Source organism: Mizuhopecten yessoensis, unplaced genomic scaffold (assembly GCF_002113885.1).
Source record: "Mizuhopecten yessoensis strain PY_sf001 unplaced genomic scaffold, ASM211388v2 scaffold4625, whole genome shotgun sequence".
NCBI lineage: Eukaryota > Metazoa > Mollusca > Bivalvia > Pectinida > Pectinidae > Mizuhopecten > Mizuhopecten yessoensis.
The window spans coordinates 230,417-251,572 of NW_018405640.1; the positions used below are offsets into that span (position 1 = coordinate 230,417).

Consider the following 21,156-nt stretch of genomic DNA (forward strand, 5'->3'; position numbering starts at 1 on the left):
ATTGTATTAGAAATGAAAAGTGAACGGTATCTTTTTATGAAAAAAAGGCACAAATATGTTTTTTGAATTAATAGTATGGTATAAAATACATGGACATTTATTCGCTTAAAGTATTCCAAAAAATACTGCTAAATAGGAAAAGTGTCAATATAACCCTTTATGACGGTAAAAATGTACAACTTCATGCTGTAAACAGACAATGTACACTTAAACTAGTATTTCACGTAAACTGTGCCAGTACTAACTCAGTAACAAGGCTATTAATTATGAAATAATAAATAACCAACAAGAATATAAATCTTGAATTAGAAAGAAGACACTCTGACGGGACACACGTGTGGTGCAATATATACTCACACTTCCGGAACATCCGCTTTTTTTTATTTAGGATCTTTGAAGTCCTTCCTGTTGCTTTAATGACTTCTCCGTTTCTATCGTTTTGACTTTGAGTTCAGTTTCTGTACCCGTGTGTTGACACTTATATTTTACTGCTATATTTTCTTTATTTTTATTTCAGAGCTTGGTGACCGTTCAACGATCTTACCCACAGGAATCAAGTCTTCAGTTGTGGTAGTCGCTCAGATCTCCATGTTTATATTGTGTAGTAATTAATTGGAGGTTGCTTTGGAAGCATGATTAAATAAAACAAAAGTGAACCAAGGCGAAGTTGAAAATGTGAAATATACACGAAGGAAAATAACAGGAATTTAGTAGGCATTAAAACGAATGAAATTACTACATGACTGTTTTAAACGAAAAACTTGGCCGTTATTCTAAGGGTGTCGTGGCGTAAAACGAAATATTGTATTGGAAATGTCTTTAACTCGTTAGAAAAGACTACGTGTGGTTTACATAAATGACGCTTCATTTTGTAATAAAAGTGGCATTATCATCAATCAATATATTTCAGTGAAGAGAATTACAAACATAAAACAATTGATTTCTTTAAAGCGGGTTTATTTCATACTTTGAATATACAAAAAAAAATGCATCTATGTTACTTTGGTATGGTCTATCCGATTGTTTCCTGGCCGAAGTCATTTCTGAAATAAACACAGACTTGCAATCAGTGCTCTATTATATACAAGAACGTGTTAGTACATCATTAATGGCTGTCTAGCAAGATACGTGTACTAGAACGTTTCTACATAAAAGGAAATGGTCAATGGTCAATCTGGCAAAACTCGCTCAATTGGTAACGGGACACTTGCATACTTTGTCAAAACTGACTCAGTCTTCATGAACATTGGGGAAAATCGTATTTGAATAAAATCGAGGCAGATTCATTTAATGTAATCTAATAACGGTTGAAATATTTTGCTTCAATTTCCGAGCGACAATAAGTTTCAATTGTTATTTTGAACATTTATAACGAAGGTCAACCAATTTGGTGGTGAAAGAAGGGAATTTACACAAAATTGTTTGGAGCATTTCGTTTAGGAATCATGTTAATGCAATGATAATAATAAAATTACAGTAATGAAAACTATTTCGGCTTTTTGCATAATACCATATCTTCAGGTGTGACATTGAATAATATTTTCAAGGCAAAATAAGTGTTGTATCCATGTGACTCATGACTCATTTAAACAGCAAATATAAATCAAGTGTGATCTTATTATACTACAAATGACAGTTCGACTGAGCACCGTAAGTACTTACTCAAGTTCGCACACAAACGGAAGTGATATATTACAGGGAACGTCATTCCATAAACCACTTAATACCACACCCAAACAATCCTCTCTCCCGGCTAAGTCATTTGGTTCCCCTGGTGACCAGTTGGCATTAGTGATTGGCGACAAAGTGCTAGCCCAAATCCATTCTCCTTCAATGAAGAAGTCACCTCCTCCTAAATAGTATTCACCAATCCTTGCTGGTTTGGCAACACAAGAAGAAAAATATACCACAATGTATACAACACCTTAATTCAAAATCAAAATCGACGAAACTAGAGTTAATTAAGAGTACATGAATACTTACACAGAGATAATAAATAACACCAATAAGACCACATGTTCCTAAAGGGTAAGCGTCCTTTGATGAAGTAGGTCAAAATATAATACCATTTAGCCGGGTTTTTTGCTGGATTTGTATATTTTTTTTATTTCGCTGTGAATACATTTATTCGCGAAAACAGAATTCTTGTAATAATATGGCACGAGTAATTATAATCCACGTTATAAAATACAATGCAGTCTAGTATTGCAACTGGATCAGGATCGTCCTTATCAAGCATGTATGTAAGTTCTCAAGCGATCCAGGAATATCATTCGCTAAGCGTTATTATTTAAAACAGTATAGTAAACATTTGGATAAGTTTATGTTTATGTACAGATGATACATTGATATTTGTTTAAAAATAAAACCAAGAGAATTTCAGAAGTGTACCGGAATATATGTTAAAAAGTTGACATCGGGACAATATTTATACTAAAACACTCCATATCTGCAAATCACTAAATTTGAAAGCGTGTGAATTAAATTTTCGTGTTGGAGTAAAAAATTAGAATATTTAAAGCCGGGAGAAAAGCGACCTATATAGTAATGTCACGCTCTCAAAGAGGGAGATTGGGCAGTGACAACGGAATAACAAGGCACACAAGGAAATAGAATGAGAACATAATGGCAAATTTATCTCATATCGGAGATCAAATTTCAATTTTGATTAATGAGTTAATTGAAAAATAGTTTATATTGACATATCAACTTACGATGTGTGCTTTTTACCGCTGTGTCAATGAAAACAACGTCAGCGGCTTCCATAGGTTCTGCAAGTTTTGCGTTGAAATTCCGGCAATAACTCTACAAAATTGAAAACAAATAAATATTTAACTTAAATGAGGAATTATCAACTTTAATACAATGGCACTGGTATCAGATACGATAAAAAATATGTGTCGAACATAAAATGAGGTTCCTGTACAAAGATGGGCGAAACGGTGAGAACATGTAGTGCAGAAAAAAAGGGTTTACTTTGTTTGCCTTTCGGCATCGGTTTACTTATTATAAGATATGTTTCCTTACTCCGTGTTTCTGTTGATTGCCAACCAGGGTAAGATACTAACTATTAAATATGTTTCCTACTCAGTGTTTCTATTGATTACCAACCAGGGTAAGATACTTACTATTAAATATGTTTCCTACTCAGTGTTTCTATTGATTACCAACCAGGGTAAGATACTAATAATCGAATATGTTTCCTTAATCCAGGTTTAGATTGATTACCAACCAGGATAAGATACTTATTATTAAATATGTTTCCTTACTCCGTGTTTCTGTTGATTACCAACCAAGGTAGGATACTAATTATCAAATATGTTTCCTTACTCCGTGTTTATATTGATTACCAACCAAGGTAAGATATAAATTATTAAATGTGTTTCCTTACTCCGTGTTTATATTGATTACCAACCAAGGTAAGATATTAATTATTAAATATGTTTCCTTACTCAGTGTTTCTATTGATTACCAACCAGGGTAAGATACTAACTATTAAATGTGTTTCCTTACTCCGTTTTTATATTGATTGCCAACCAGGATTAGGTACTTATTATAAAATATGTTTCCTTACTCCGTGTTCATATTGATTACCAACCAGGATAAAATACTAATTATTGAATATTTTTCCTCACTCCGTGTTTATATTGATTTCCAACCAAAGTAAAATACTAATTATTAAATATGTTTCTTTATTCCGTGATTATATTGATTGCCAACCAGGATAAGATACTAATTATCTAATATGTTTCCTTACTCCGTGTTTATATTGATTACCAACCAGGATAAAATACTAATTATTGAATATGTTTCCTTACTCCGTGTTTATATTGATTACTAACCAGGATAAAATACTAATTATTGAAAATGTTTCCTTACTCCGTATTCTATGGATTACCAACAAGGATAAGATACTAAGCGATAAATTTGCACGAATTCATTCGAGAAAAATGTCGACAAAATATTATTTCTGGAGACTCTAGCTTAAAGGTATATGCTTTTTTTTAAGTTGACTTAAAATACTCCAAGCCAAAAGAGTTCTATTGTGATTATCAACTTACGAATTGTAATTTTAAGGATCAGCCCATGAAATTTGTGCTTATATTGTGTTATTGAGGAATAGTTTAGGCCAAACAAATAAACATGTTTGTTTCCTGTATCATGTGTGAAAAATAATCAGTTGGTGGGTAACAAATTGTATTTTTCATTATATTTCAATAAACATGTATTTTGTTAAGGCTTATAAAGAGTAATATGGAGTTTACCAGTGCATCCTTGAAAACTGCCAAAAAGGGTTAAGGGTAGGCACAAAAAGTAGGGTAGGAAGGGTAGGTAATTTCTACTAAGAATATTAGCCCAAGGGTGATAACTCTTATACCAATCCCACATAGAGTGGGTATGATAAAACATGTATTTCTTTAAATTCGAAGATTCACTTGTCAGAAAAATGTGTATGTCAAAGTCTGTTAACTTTTCCTGCAATGGTGTCTGATTAAAAGATTTGCCTTTTAATTATTCATCCTGAATTGAACGGAAACTTGAAATTCTCTACAAAGTAATGATACAGTGTTCTCACAAAAGCGTCAGCCCATGACCCTGTCCAAATACTGAGGAAAAGGGAATAATACACAATTAATTAACAGGCAACGTCCTCCAACGACGATGTACAAAAACTGAACAAAATGAACAAACAATTCACTCACACCGGCGTACGCCCACGTCCCTGTTTCTAAACTGAAGAAGTAACAGTGTTCTCCATTTTCTTTCCATCCTGGGGGGCATGCTAAAAAATATAATAAGTAAATCACGAATTAATGAAATACAGTAACGTCTGGTTGGTCCTGATAAATTCAGAAAAAAAGGAAAAACCGAGAGAGAAAAAAGTATGTAAGCACACGAATGCAACATGGGCATCATCAACCTCTACCCCAGGGAATGAGAGCAGGGTCTGTAATCATGCTCGACTAGGCCAATTATCTTGGGTCAGTGATAAATCAATAAACGGACATTTTGTCATTTGGCTATACATGTTGACTATGCTGCATGATTTCCTATGAGTTAGAACAGTTATGTATCAGCGCTTACAGAACTGTTGAGCGTAAAAATGGTTTCAAGAACACGGGGTAAGGTTTCACCTCAAACATTTTGTAGTGGTCCAGGATATTTTTATTTTTGCTTTGTTGACTCCTCAATTCATTTCTCGTTTTTTTTCGACTTTGATTTCATACTTTGTGCTTATCTATTGAAACTGTGCTTGTATATATAAAAGAAATGTGATCAATAAACACATGAAATAAATGTGATAAGTGAACATAAGTACTAATGATACATATGTATCGTAAATGTAATTCATGAACGTAAGTATTTAACGTAAGCAATGAGCATACATCCTAAACGATACAAAAACGAACCTATATCAGAACCGTTACAAGTATTAAACAAAAATATATATATAAACTACGTGACACATCAACATATGTATAAAGAATGTCAAAATAACATTTTACCTTGAATCAACGGTGCCAACACAGTTATAAGTGATAATATGCTCCTCATCATGTTGCTAGTGTATGCCAAGTGTTGTTCTCGAAGTATGAAGACTATATATTTCCCTACAATACCTATATATAGTAGTTACTGCATCGACAACGTAGACAATCAGTCTAGATAACGTTCAAAAGTAAGCTACACAAGACAACACTTATATAGGTCATGACCTGGATCCCAACATGTTCGGGATTGTAGTATCTATCATGTTTATCGTATCTTAGATATCTGGAGACATAAATGAAGACTTTCCAGAATTCAACGAAAAAATGTCATGGCTGGTGCCACATACATAATAAAAATACTTCGTACATAGTCGTGAAATCATACTTTTGTTATAACATGCTATACATTTATATTAATCAATCCTATTGGACCGGGTGTGTGGTATTGAATCACATGGAATAAAACCGGAATACTCTGAGAACCAAAACGTGACCGGTCAGATGGTCCAATACCTTTTCATGTCCAATCGGGGAATCGAACCCCACTCCATTTTATCAAAAGATGATTTTGATCAATTTTGAATGTACAGTAAGGTGCCCATGAGCGCGCGATGCTATTTAGACCTAACACGAGTACATTAACTTTACCACAAATTTGACAACAAATATAGCAAAGAACAGATAAACATTTTGTATGATATGTTAAGAGTTTACAAAACAATAAAAATAAATTAGTATATTGGTAAATCACATAATCAAACAATGTCCTCATAAGTACTATGGCAGTCGACTATACAAAGTCGGTACAGAAACATCAAGGACCAGGGAAACATCAAAGCAAAAGGGAAGACATCGTAATATCCATTAAGGATGTCCTGAGGCTGTGTGAGGTGTCCGCCATTAAGGATTTATACCTCGGTATGGCTTGAAGTTAAACTTCTTTGTTTGTTGATCAGCTTGTAGAAAAAAAATATGGTCGAACTCGGCAGCCTCCATAATGTCATCATACAAGTCGCCTCCCATCCCCGTTCTGGCTTGTCGTAGGAGGCTTCTTGGGTTCTATTGGCTGTGACAATGTCTACGGTTGGTAAGTTTCCGAAACCAGGTGAGCCAATTTCTTACTGCTTTTGGTACGTCTATGCTTGGGAATACTATCTTACGTAGATCGGACGGCGGAACCGTAAAACAACCCAAATCACTACCTCAACAAAACGGCCGTGCCTCGACCAGCACCCATTGGAAAGACACACAGATAGATATGCTGAGGATAATGATGCTGACAGGATGCCCTCTAATCCACAAGAGCCAACGCAGAGAGCTGCAACAACAAGCCCCGACACTATGGACATAATTATTGCCATTCTGAACGTTCAGAACATACAAGCCAACAACGTCTGCATCAAAACCTGCTGCATGCACACCAGATCATATGCATCCAGTAGCACTGGCTGTTCCAGTATGAACAGCTGGACAAATACATAAACACCTGACGATGGAAACAGTTGAGTAGCAGTCATCTGTCTTACTTCAACTCCAACACCCCTCCATCTGTATAATCAACGTTTACTTGCCTAGCAGAAACAGCAAGGTTAGCAAGGAGGACTATGCCGAAACGGCGGACACAATTCACGAGCTAGTTACCAAATACAGCGCCAAACATAGAGTTATGTTCATGGGGACCTGAACGAATCCCTGTACCGTGAACCTGCCAACGAGTATGACAGACTCCTTCGAACTTTTGTAAAAAAAGCACAACCTCCTTCCACCAACCTGTTATCCGACCTCGATACCTTTTTCCCATCACGACGGAAAAAAACAGCGCACAGCTGGACAACATATTACACCTGGAAAGCAGTAATTTCCAACTGAATGTAAAGAACATAGAAATAGACCCAACCAACACATCGGATCACACACCCGTATCAACAAGCATATCTATAAATCCGACAGGATATATAGCCGCCAGTAATCGATCAGCAACCTCCACGTTAACCACACCACAATGGAAGAAGTGTAGAATCAACACATTCAAAAACACTATGGAAAAACTGTTAGACAAGAACTCGTATAAGGCAACGTGTATAGACATCACACTAAAAGTTGTCTAACAATTGGCCTTCACCAGGCAATGGAAGATAGTATTCCCAAGCATTGACGTACCAAAAGCAGTAAGAAATTGGCTCACCTGGTTTCGGAAACTTACCAACCGTAGACATGGTCACAGCCAATAGAACCCAAGAAGCCTCCTACGACAAGCCAGAACGGGGATGAGAGGCGACTTGTATGATGACATTATGGAGGCTGCCGAGTTCGACCATAATTTTTTTCTACAAGCTGATCAACAAACAAAGAAGTTAAACTTCAAGCCATACAGAGGTGTTAATCCATAATGGTGGACACCTCACACAGCCTCAGGACATCCTTAATGGATAGTATGAAGTCTTCCCTTTGGGTTTGGTGTTTCCTTGGTCCTTGATTTTTCTGTACCGACTTTGTATAGTCGACTGCCATAGTAATTATGAACACATCGTATGATTATGTGGTTTACCAATATACTAAATTATTTTTGTTGTTTTATAAACTCTTAACATATCATTTATCTGTTCTTTGCTATATTTGTTGTCAAATATTGTGATAAAGTTAATGTACTCGTGTTAGGTCTAAATAGCATCGCGCGCTCATGGGCTCCTTACTGTACATTCAAAATTGATCAAAATCCTCTGTTGATAAAATGGAGTGGGGTTCGATTCCCCGAATGGACATGAAAAGGTATTGGACCATCTGACCGGCCACGTTTTGGTTCTCCGAGTATTCCGGTTTTATTCCATGTGATTCAAGATCAAAAACCTGGTCCAGTAGGATTGGTTAATATAAATGTATAGCATGTTATAACAAAAGTATAATTTCACGACTATGTATTTTTATTATGTATGTGGCACAAGCTATGATTTTTTCCGTTCAATTCTGGAAAGTCCTTATTAATGTCTCCAGAGATACTACAATGCGTCGACTTCTTGCAGTTCAGCCCCAACCTTCCATTATGGCTCCCTTCCCTCCCCACCTCATACCCTCTACAAATCCAGGATCCGCGCCTGACATGACTTGTAATAAGCCGACAGAGTATTTGTATATTATAAGAAATTAAGAATACAAGACATGAATGTAATTTCCGACTATGGTAAGGTTCAATTCTCTTAATTTAGAATTTGCGATCACAACACAGTCACTTACATATTTTGTTGTTTTAGAGTTAGTGACTGTACTACATCTGAATAAACAAAGTCTTACTCCAGTTCTGTTGCGTGACTATCTGTAGGTCTGTTTAGTGACTGTAATTTTATTGTGAATATATACATCTTTCAAGTATTTGTCTGTACATCTGTCCATCATACGAATTACAGACGTTTCGCCCCAAAACCGGTCCGCCCCAGACCATTTCGCCCCAACTTTATTTCACATAGCCTCAATTTTCACTTCATTTCGCCCCAAGTATGACAACCATATCGCCCCAAAATTTCTTTTCACCCCAAAAACCGTTTCACCCCTAAAACTATATCGCCTCAACATGGGGTATGCGTATCAATGCCAAGAAGTGTTACATCATGAGCATTAACTGCAAGTCACAGCACTTCTACCAGCTTGACAACCACATCCTACAGCAAGTGCAGGAATCCCCATATCTTGTAATCATTCTATCAGAAGATCTTAGATTTTGTCCATAAAATCACCAAGATAGTAAAGAAGGCTAACTCCACTCTAGGGTTTCTGCGGCGAAACCTTAAACATTGCTCAGCTTCATGTCGACAAACAGCGTTCCTCGCCCTAGTTCGATCAACTGTAGAGTATAGCTCTGTGGTCTGGGACCCCTATCTCGGCAAGACATCGACCAGCTAGAGCGCATCCAACGCCAGAGCCCGATTCATCACGAGAGATTACACCTCCGGGGGATCAGGTTGTATCATCCAGATGCTCCAGGACCTGGGCCTGTCCTTACTTCAAGAGAGAAGGAAGCAGAACCGACTAGCATTCTATTATAAAGTGGTCGAGGGGCTTGTGCCAGCCTTGCACTGCCAGGACTAGTTAACACCACTCCGAAGGAAACGGAACATTAGAGCCAAACGTTTTACAGACTGTGTCACAAGAAAATATTATAGAAAACCAAGAAACCAACGACTCTGGGTGCTTTAAAACTACAAACTGTAACACTCCTGTCTACAAAAACTCATTCTTTCCCAAAACGACCATCGACTGGAATCAGCTTCCAGACAGCGTTGTGTGTGCAGAGTCACTCAAGTGTTTAAAGTTAGCCCTGCAACTGCACGACTAAGCGCCTCTAACACTCTCTCCTTCGATGAGTTTAGGCCTGAGAAGGCCCTACATCGTATATATCCAGACCCAGAAATCGTTATCGCCCCAACCACTACGAACGTATATTGAACGATTTCTGATCATGTGAAAGTGGCGGTAATTATTGCCAGTTTCACTTGAATATTAATGATTAGGAGGAACACGTAGCCTCAAGTCTCATTCATTTTTTTAAAATGTTCATGTAATGGGTTTTTTAATGTTATTGTGTGATGAGTTATCAGTTTGAGTATTGATGAAAGAGACAGTCAGTCAATTTGTGAAAAATAAAAGATATGCCGAATGATGTGCCATTACACAATAAGCATTTTGGCCCGGCCTTCATCAGTTGAGAAGTAAAAATACTGTTCTTACTCTAAACATTTGGCATATCAGCATGAATATCTTTTCATTTCAGAATATTTTATTGTACTGATCTTATGTACAAAAGGAATTGGGCAACAGGCATAGCCTATATAAGCCCTCTCCTTACAAAACATAACAGTATATACATATCATATAAATGTTACTTTTACAGATGTTTCTTTAAGTATTAAAATAAGAGATTATTTGTACTTTGAATTTGATTTGACAATACATATTTCAAATATCACAATTGTTATAAAAGAGATTATTTTACAAAGTTATTTGAGAATCTAATAAAAACGTCTAGTGTCTCTAATGTAATTCTGAACCGTCTCCACAATATTTATATTCATATTTACGTCTCGTGATTGGAAACCATAAATAAAAGTTTGGGTATTGAGTGGAATAGCATCACTCATCGCTGACAGAGAGTTAAGTAATATTAGTCGTTGGTTAGTATAAAAAGGACAGTGCAGGAAAAAATGATCACGATCTTCGAAGGGGGAGCCACATATACAAGCAGGGCTATCATTTAGATGTGCATTAAATAAATCTGAATTTAAATTACTTGCAGAATTTCTTAACTGACATAATGTTATGTTAATTTTTCTATCACCGTGATATTTACAAATGTTACTACATATTGGGTGAACATCATCCATATGGGATGAACGTAAACATTCCTTTTTCAGAGCTCCAAGAGATGTCATAGTGGGAAACAGACAGGCTGGATTGTTCCATTCTGACATCAGTTTTGGAAAATAACTAGAGTTATATAAATGCGTTCTTGGTACTGGAATGTCAAATAACCTATTGTGTCGAAAGTTGTAATGTTCAAAGTTATTAAGAAAGGGCAGTATCAAGTCTGAGACATGAGATGGACAATTGTTATTAAAGAATTTAAAAAATGCAATATTTTAATGTAAATGTCTTCTTTTACTAAGTTTAACAAAGCCAGTCTCTCTATATAAAATGTTATGGCTCGTTCCTCGTCTTAAACCAGAAATAATGCGTGCTGCTTCAAGTTGGATTGACTCTAAGACGTTGCACTCTCTCTGGGAACAGTTAGCCCATACAATATCAGCATATTCGAGGATTGGACGAACATATGATATATATATTGTTTCAAGGGATTTTCTATCAATCTTAAATTTTAACATTCTAAGTATATTCAGTCTTTTATATGCTTTTTCATAAATATAATTTATATGAGTTGACCAGTTGGCTTTGCCATTGAAAATAAGACCAAGGTGTTTATGATCAATAACGTTACAGTATTAATAACTGCATTATTAAAAAATAGATTAGGATGCAACGTCTCAGAGTCGACCCGCCTTGAGAAAAGTAGAGCCTCCGTTTTATCCGGATTGAAGATGATACCCCATTTATCAGCCCAGATAGAGATTTTACGTAAGTCTTCATTTAGTATGTCAGCAGCTTCCTGTCTGTTTCCCTCTATCAATGCATATAACGATGTGTCGTCAGCGAAAAGCTTGACATTAGAGATTAAAATTTCTCCGATATCATTTATGTACAGTAAAAATAAAAATGGCCCTAAAACTGACCCCTGTGGTACCCCCGCCTTTAACGTTTTCCAGTTAGATTTAAATCCATCAAAGACCACACTCCGTCTCCTATCAATTAAATACGAAGAAAACCATTTCAAAATATTACCACAAAACCCATATTTTTTAATTTGAAAATTAAACCATCATGCCAGACCCTGTCGAAAGCTTTGCTGATGTCACAAAATATCATTCTAGCCTCTTTACCTTTATCCAAGTGCTTTACAATTGCATCATATATAACTAATAATTTATAGACAATTGAATCTTTAGGTAGAAACCCTGATTGATTCTTAGAATCAATATTATATCTTGAGAGATAATTAAACATATATTTAAAAACATTTTTTTCAAGAATTTTACTAAAAATAGGAGTAACAGAGATTGGTCTATAATTAGATGGGTTACTTCTTGCACCCTTGTACGTGTACACGGGTGTAACATGAGCATTGTTCCATGCAGAAGGGAGAATACCGGAGGAAATAGATTTATTGAAGATAAGTAAGAGAGGTCTTAATATAGATTGAGATACCCCTTTAATAAATTTTGGAGGGATGGAATCAGGGCCTTGGAGTTTATTAGTATTGAGTAGGTGAAACTGGTCAATGATGTCCTGTTCTGTAATGTCAAATGTCGAGAAGCTGTGCTCTGGCCGGTTACAGTCGGTTGGCAAATCATCAGCATTCTTTCCGGTCTCAGATATTGATGAAAAATAATCGTTAAAAGATTCAGCTTTGTCGACGGGATGTATTTTGAGTATGCCATTAATAACCAAAGGAGAGTCAATTTCACATTTATTTTTAAGATTCATAACAGATTTTGCAACACGCCACCATTTCCTCGGGGGTATGGATTTGTCTATTAGAGAAGATTGTAATTTTGAAAGATATTTTTCTTTGGCCTCACGTATTGATAAAATTACTTCATTCCGAATAGTTCTGATGAATATCAGCTGTTTCAATTTTTCCACAATGAAGAACGAAACTGATAAAGTTGGTTTGAAATAGTACATATATACAATTGTACGTCTCCGGTAGAATGTAACTAGGCAGAACACGATTGTTTTGTTTTTTTATAGTTTTGTTTTTAATTTGTTAATGAAAAATGAAAATATTACTTATACAAATATAAGTACACACTCTCTTTTGCAACACACATATAGCACAATGGATCTTGTTGGATGTTTTGTTCAATCTACTGCACGCGTGTATAATTATAACCTAATTATCTTATACACTTATACATATTATCTAAAATATACAAATACATGCCTTCAATACATACTATAGATATGGTAAGTTATCGATCTACGGCACAAGAATTATGTCCCAAACTTCAAGCGAATTGCAACAGATCTTATTTTTTTCATTTCTATCTTTACGAATATTACATAAAAAGTAGATATTTTACTTTAAAATTTGTCAAATAAGTGACTTTCGTGAAAGAAATTTGGGGGGGGATGTTTTTTGGGGCGAAATATTTGGGGCGTAATAGATGTTTGGAGCGAATTGGTTTGGGCGATATGAATCAGCTTGGGGCGTTTCGGTTTTGGGGCGAATCGTCAGATGTTTCGGCCCCAAAAACGCTGTGCAACTGTCTGTACGTCTGTCACGTATGTTGCGCGTCTGTTTGTACGTCTATCATGTATCTGTCTGTGCGTCTGTCACGTTTGTGTCTACATGTGTTGCGTGTCTCAGGGGCGTTTCTAGGATATTTGAAAGAGGGGTCGTAGAATGAAATCTTTTTGGACCTTTTTTTTTGCTAAAAAACATAAAATAATTGTGAAATGCACTAATGTAACGGTTCCTGACTTTGAGCATGTATATTTTATAGTTAAAGTGTCAGGGTGTTTATGTGTTTAATCAATGAATATGATAAATTGCCATATTCAATACAATATTAGCATCTAACGAAAGTTTTTATTTTTTTTGAAAAGGGTTTACGCCCTCACCGGGACCCGCCCCTGTGTCTGTCTGTAAGTCTGTTACGTATATCTGTCTGTACGGTCTGTCACGTAGATGTACGCACGTGTGTTACGCATATGTCTGTACACCAGTTGCTGTGTATCTGTCTGTACGGTCTGTCACGTAGATGTACGCACGTGTGTTACGCATCTGTCTGTACACCAGTTGCTGTGTATCTGTCTTTATGTCTAGTGTTACGTATCTGTCGTTATGTCTGTTGCATGTTTGTTGTTCATCTGTCTGTACGTCAGTTACATATCTGTCTAGACATTTGTTACACAGCAACTGACTTACAGACAGATACCACGGACTTAGATAGCATCTAATCTAATTCCGTGCAGATACGTAACAAACGAACAGACAGATATGTAGCATACGTACATTCACAATAAAATTACAGTCACTAAACAGGCATAAAGACAGTTACGCAACAGAACTTGAGTTAGACTTTGTTTATTCAGATGTAGTACAAAGTCACTAACTCCACGGAATTAGATCTAAGTCCGTACGCGTGCTAACTCTGAATATTCTGAATTAAAAGTATTGAACCATAACATTGAAAATTACATCCATGTCTTGTGTTCTTAATTTCTGATAAAATACAAATACTCAGTCAGCGTATTACAAGTCATGTCAGGCGCGGATCCTGGATTTGTAGAGGGTATGGGGTGGGGAGGGAGCCATATAGTAGAAGGTTCAGTGGAGTCGGGGGCTGAACTGCAACGGAGGTAACAAATGTCTAGCTGTTATTACGAATTATATTTTGAAATAAGGAACGGATACGGTATATCATATGAGTAGGGTGTTCTCTTTTTGTCATGACTATTTTCATTGATAGAAACAAATGCCTGTGATCTATATATGGGTATACATCAAATCCGATTGACATGTGTAACTGAGTTACCTCCCTTCGATGAGCTCTCGTTAAACAACATTAAAAAAATGGAGGCTGTGCCTCGGATGCCGATGTTATCGTTTGAGTTGAAACAAAGTCCAGAATATGTCGATTTCGGTCCGGTTTTAAAACAGGTGAGAAACTTAAGAGTTAACTCTCGAGTTTGATGTCAAAGGTGACACGTTTTTCTTGCTCGATATCTTCCTCTCACTTAAAACAACATCGATGTTTTGAGGTTGTTGACATCCCAATATTTTGACGTAAAACGCTAATGTGTCATTTTTGGGTGTTTGTATCACGAACGCCTTCTTAAGAAGTCTTTAAACGTAAATTCGCACTTAGATCACTATTATATAATTATGAACTTAGATTAGAGCGTTATTGGATCATTGCATGCAATTTTGCCGACGAATATGACTCATTATCATGCCGGTTGAATTACGTGAATTACACCTAATACTATTCCAGTCATATCCTAATAGTCATGAGACTAGTGTTGCCTCGGGCTCAGGAAGTTAACATTTGAACTCTTTTCATTTAGAATAAGATGATTATTTCAATTGTGTTATGACGTTTTTTTCTGTTAGAATGACGAGATTCTCCATTTGGTTCACTAACAAATATTCATTCTATATATTTATATAAAATGTTACAATTTTTTACAGACCATAACAGATGACACAAAAATAAGTAAAACCAGTGTCAACTGACCCCTGTTTAATCCGGATGCATGTCTATTCCGGCTTTGATATCTGGTCCCATTATTTCCTTTCTTAGAAATAACACTCTTGAAATCAAACAAAACTATTTATCAATTTGCAGCGTGGCACCATGCTCCTAGAATTTCTTGCCATGCTGCTATCCTAGATCTTCTCTACTATATATTCATAGTAAATCTCAAGTAACCAAGCTGCTTTAATTAAACACATAGAGTGCTGCTTTAACAGAAATATTGAAACACCATGCTTCTAGCTTTCAAATCATTCTGGGGAGAACACTGATCTTGTTGTATATATAATGTTATATAAATAATGATTAATATGCCCTACATTTATTCTGGCCTTTCTATTTTCCTCACTCTTCTAGATCTGTCCCTGTAAAAGTCTTTCCCAGATGTAAAATATACAATATGTTGACTTTTGTTTTAACATATTGCAAATAATTAAACATTACTATGAAATATCTTCTTTATTTTCTGTTCTCACATCAGTGCTATATTTATTTCAAATATTTTAACTTACATAGTTAACAGGCGAGAGAGTAGTGTGCTTCCACCGGCGATTGAACCCGCAATCCCAGACTTAATAATCGGACGCTCTACCACTGAGCTAATTAAGGGAAACTCCCTGTAGTGCAAAGCTAGAAGGTGACCGTTATCATATGTACAATAAGAATCTGTGACACTATATATAGATTCCCCCTTTTTTAAATGTGTTCATCCTCAAACACCACAACAACCCAGGTTCTAACTCCCTGTCTGACACCACAGGGAGGGCCACGGACCCCATTTGTAACAGGAAATAGAGTTGTGTGCTAGCTTCCTCCAGGGATTGAACCTGCAATCCCAGACTTTCTAGTCGGATTCTACCACGAACTAAGGGAAATTCTCTCAAGTGCAAAGCTAAAAGGCCACCGTAATCATATGTACAATAAAAATCCGCCACACATATAATGTTTAAAATGTTGATACCCAACTATAGCAGTGTGGTGAACCAGATTAATAAGGTGGCAGATGAAGAAGTTCATTCAGAAAATTTCTGTCGAAAACAATTTCAGTATAACAGTCAATGACATGCTAGATTTTTGAACACTAAAAATATATATGCAAGACCACACACTTGTGTTTTTCTAACGAATCAGAAAGCACGAGTTTACTGCGCGGATGTATATATTCGTCCGCGCAATAAGTGAGTGCTTTCTGATTCGTTAGAAAAACACAAGTGTGTGGTCTTGCTTTTATCACATACCTTCCGTATTTTGTAGAGATCGATACAAAGATTTAATAAACTTTGTTGATATTTTTTGCAAATACCGGGAACTTTTCAGTTCTCCATGACAAGGGGATTCCCATAAAAAGTAGTTCAAGCTAGTAGGTAAATACAACATTCGGTATTGCACGTGTGTAATACAGAACGTTGTATTTCATGGCCTGAAAATTGGTTGTATTACTATAACAAGATTCAACAGGTATGTGATAAAATGTAATATTATATTATTCGGGCAAATTCTTTTTTTGGACATGTGAATCAATGCAGGGGTGTACAATATCATATTTAGAATAATAGCCCTCGGGTTGATTTTAAAAAGTTACACAAAGTCAAACTATATTTTAACTGTAAATTTTGAACATTTCCCCTAGCCACAATGTAAAACCTACCAGCCATGGGTGTCAGCTGGCTATTGGTGGAAATGTACGTGGAAATGTACACCCCTGAAATGTTTAAACAATTTTCCAAGGCACTGATAAAACCACGTTTGGAATATATGCAACAAAGTGTTTTGAATAAGATTCATACAAGTTAAAAGACATCCAAATGGTAGAATATATATGTACAATGATGAGGATACCTGGATTCAAAGAACTTTTGTATGGAGAACACCTAGAAATGATGCAGTTCCCAACAACGAAGTGCAACCGGACAGGGTTAGACACTCAATATACATATAAGTCACAAAAACGATCTTTTTCTCACGTTTCTTTTTTTTTTAGTACATTCGTGATAACTATGGAGAAGACCCAGCCCAGTACAACAAGGCGTGTAACGACTTGGAACAACTCAGACAGGTAAGATATAGCATATACCTGTGACATCATACGTAACTGATCTAAGACACATATATGATAATATGAGATTGTGATATCAAAGATAATGCTAATAACTCCTGTTTTTGGTTGCAGTAATAATTCATCATTTGGGGTAGTTTCAGTATGTAATAATCAAGGAATAAAGGAATCTCAACCCCACAAGGACGTTTCGTGTTATGTACGGTCTACATGTTTCGGCCTGCTATACGTATACGGCCATCATCGGGACCCTGTGATGTAATGAATAGAAGATTTAGTGTTTTTTTCTCGGCGATTATACATGGTACATTTCACTAATGTAGAATATATGTAGAATAATTTTCATTTGTGCTTTGTAACTGTGAAAAATTTCTGTATTCTACCGCATCTTACGTACTCATGAAATTAATATGGTATTCAATGATCAGAAATCATTGAATATTGTTTTTATATCAACTCCATGGTGACTGTTCTACCTTCATTCCATAGCTTGTGCTATTTTGATGAGGAAAATATTTCACATTTTTACAACAATGGAAAAATATGTATTTCCTCACAACAAAACATAACTATCAGACCTTTTGTCAAAGTGTTTAATATACATGTATAGCTAGAAAATGGTTTGTATGTGGTGAAATAAATGCATTTTTGATTTGTAACATTTTTTTTTTTATTTTTTTATCTTATTACAGGAAAATATAGCTGAAAATTATTGAGAAGAAAAGACCAAAATTTGCCCAGAAATATACACATGTACAAAAATAAATAATAACAATTTTGTATTATGTAAAATTACAGAGTGCTGTCCATGTTTCGCATGACTTCATGGGATGTAGTACTCTAAAGAAATACTATGCACAGCTACAGTTCCTACAGGGGCGGTTCCCTATGGGGGAGGGAGGAGAAGCAGCGATACCATTCACCTGGTAAGTACAGTACATTAATGGGGGAGGGAGGAGAAGCAGCGCTACCATTCACCTGGTAAGTACAGTACATTAATGTGGGAGGGAGGAGAAGCAGCGATACCATTCACCTGGTAAGTACAGTACATTAATGTGGGAGGGAGGAGAAGCAGCGATACCATTCACCTGGTAAGTACAGTACATTAATGTGGGAGGGAGGAGAAGCAGCGATACCATTCACCTGGCAAGTACAGTACATTAATGGGGGAGGGAGGAGAAGCAGCGCTACCATTCACCTGGTAAGTACAGTACATTAATGTGGGAGGGAGGAGAAGCAGCGATACCATTCACCTGGTAAGTACAGTCCATTAATGGGGGAGGGAGGAGAAGCAGCGATACCATTCACCTGGCAAGTACAGTACATTAATGGGGGAGGGAGGAGAAGCAGCGATACCATTCGCCTGGTAAGTGCAGTACATTAATGGGGGAGGGAGGAGAAGCAGCGATACCATTCACCCGGTAAGTACAGTACATTATCTTCTCCCCTACATTAAGGATCATAAAAAAGTATGGCACCTAATCAAAATGATCCATTAGATTCTTAACCAATGCCATGAATGTTCAGATTGACACTTTGTGAACAATTAGACTGGAAAGGATTTATAAAGCTGAATGGAAACATTTTAGAAGTAGGAAGTTTTTATCAGAATCCAATAACTGGTGCATTACAGAAAACATCTATTCTCTAAAGGTTTGGTAGTACACATATTATGGTCAACAATTTCTCTATGTATGTAAGATACCCTTTTTCTCTTACCCTGGACAGGTGTATCCACACTTTTACAGGTGTGAGATATCCTTGCCTTTCCCTAGGATTGAAACAGGGGATTCCCCAATTCATAACAATTGTATGACTGACGTCACGTCAACAATGCATCAACGTCATGTCAACAATGCTTTGAGTCTGTAATGTTAACATTCATTACGTATATGATAGGGTCCAAAGGGTAAAAGAAAAAGACCTATTCTCCCCCTTGAGGTGAGATTAGGAATCTTGACCCTCAACACCCTTAAAGTTTGTGTTTGGAAACTGAAGATTCCCCTATCTCACCCACAAGGGGGCCAAAGATTCTGTTAAAGAACAGTCATATGAGTTACATATAACTTTGTCTATACTGCATGGTTGCACTCAATGGCCTTTATTATTCCCTCGTAACGAAAGTTCCAGGGGATATAGGATTCAGCCTGTATGTACGTATGTACATATGTCACTTCATGTTTCAGGTTACTGTGTTAAAGGTCAAGGTCAATTTTACTATTTTTATAAAAACTTTGTTATTGCTCTATCAACTTCATTCCTGGTTACTGTGTTAAAGGTCAAGGTCACTTTTACTATTTTTAGAAAAAATCTATTATCCATCAGAGAATGCAGTCACTAGAACAGATTCTGATACATCATTGAATTTTTATTCATTTCTTCATACGTATGTTGCACAATCACTTATGATGCCTTGCAATTGTCATACCATGACATCACAATCAGATGAAACCATCTTAAGTATATGAACATCAGTATTATGGCACCAGCTTGCACTGAAGGTCTTTCACAGATCTCTAACATTGAGTATTATACCTTTGGCTGCTCTTTCCAAAAATAGTCATAGTTTGTGTATACAGTAGGCTTTGCTGAGTGCTTATCTTCAAAAATCTTATCCCAAGGTCAATATTTCTCTGTCTACATCACACAGGAATGATTGATTATTTTTCTCCCACACTTTTCTACAGTAATAATTACAATATAAACCAACATCACTGTGAGCCTTACTTAGCCGGTGTAATGAGTCGGGAGTTCTATTTTCAGGGAGGACATCCACCTCGGCAGAGAGATCACGATCGGTGATGTCAAGTTTGAGCAGGCGTGCATCTTGTACAACATCGGAGCTCTCCACGCTATCCTGGGAACCATGGAAACCAGACAGAGTGCTGATGTAGGTATTGGGATGAGGGATGGTGTGATAGAGCAATTAACCCTAGTATTTTATGCATTGTTTTACTTGGTGACACTTTAATCGACTTCAATTCAACTCACTCACCCCTGAAATTTCATAATCAACTATTCCAACCTTTGAACTGGAAGAGTTCACATGTGTCTCCAGGGGTGAATGAGTTAAACAAGTTATCAAAAAGTTCTTTGCAGTATATAGGTTAAAACTGAAAAGCAGTTGTCTATGTTAGAATATTTAATAAGCATTCAAATTTGTATGGGAGAGAGACTGGAAAATATAGAAAATGTACTTCATTGACTCCTTTTGGACAAAATAACTTCATCAAATGTCATAGTTTTAGATTTTCAGTGCAATGACAAAATTCAAGAAAAATGCAAAATGCAGGAAATTCTACTACTTTCCAAAGTCCAAGATGAAGGTGAAGATACCCTTAAAATCTTGACTGCAAATTTGAAAAATTGATTTATTAGGTAACCAATATAATTAAAGGGAGTTAACTCTGCCACAAATTATAGATAATGTTTAAGGTAACATATCACCTTAACTATGACTCCTTCTAACACTGTTTTTCAACTGAAATTTGTAAACAGCATTGATTGATATTCCCTAAAATAATTTCTGTTTTTAGGGTATGAAAGTATCGTGTACTCACTTTCAGTGTAAAATGATTTCTATTTTTAGGGTATGAAGGTATTGTGTACTCACTTTCAGTGTAAAATGATTTCTATTTTCAGGGTATGAAATTATTGTGTACTCACTTTCAGTGTAAAATGATTTCTATTTTTAGAGTATGAAGGTATTGTGTACTCACTTTCAGTGTAAAATGATTTCTATTTT

At 36.2% G+C, this 21,156-nt stretch overlaps 2 protein-coding genes across 2 annotated transcripts in view; one reads left to right on the plus strand and one right to left on the minus strand.

Moving 5' to 3' along the window:
* Positions 1-946: 946 nt before the first annotated feature.
* On the minus strand, positions 947-5,670 carry LOC110449471 (perlucin-like). Its single transcript, XM_021496348.1, has 5 exons — positions 5,508-5,670; positions 4,704-4,783; positions 2,715-2,805; positions 1,663-1,876; positions 947-1,043 (listed from the first exon to the last, which is right to left on the minus strand). The coding sequence occupies exons 1-5, from the start codon at positions 5,557-5,559 to the stop codon at positions 1,013-1,015; spliced, it is 468 nt and encodes a 155-aa protein (XP_021352023.1). The 5' UTR covers positions 5,560-5,670; the 3' UTR covers positions 947-1,012.
* Positions 5,671-14,673: 9,003 nt separating this feature from the next.
* The window catches only part of LOC110449479 (tyrosine-protein phosphatase non-receptor type 23-like), a 12,168-nt gene continuing 5,685 nt past the window's right edge, over positions 14,674-21,156 (plus strand). Inside the window, exons 1-4 of the mRNA XM_021496365.1 lie at positions 14,674-14,760; positions 17,337-17,411; positions 18,210-18,337; positions 20,175-20,301. Coding sequence (XP_021352040.1) covers positions 14,674-14,760; positions 17,337-17,411; positions 18,210-18,337; positions 20,175-20,301 — 417 coding nt within the window. The remainder of the gene's footprint in view (positions 14,761-17,336; positions 17,412-18,209; positions 18,338-20,174; positions 20,302-21,156) is intronic.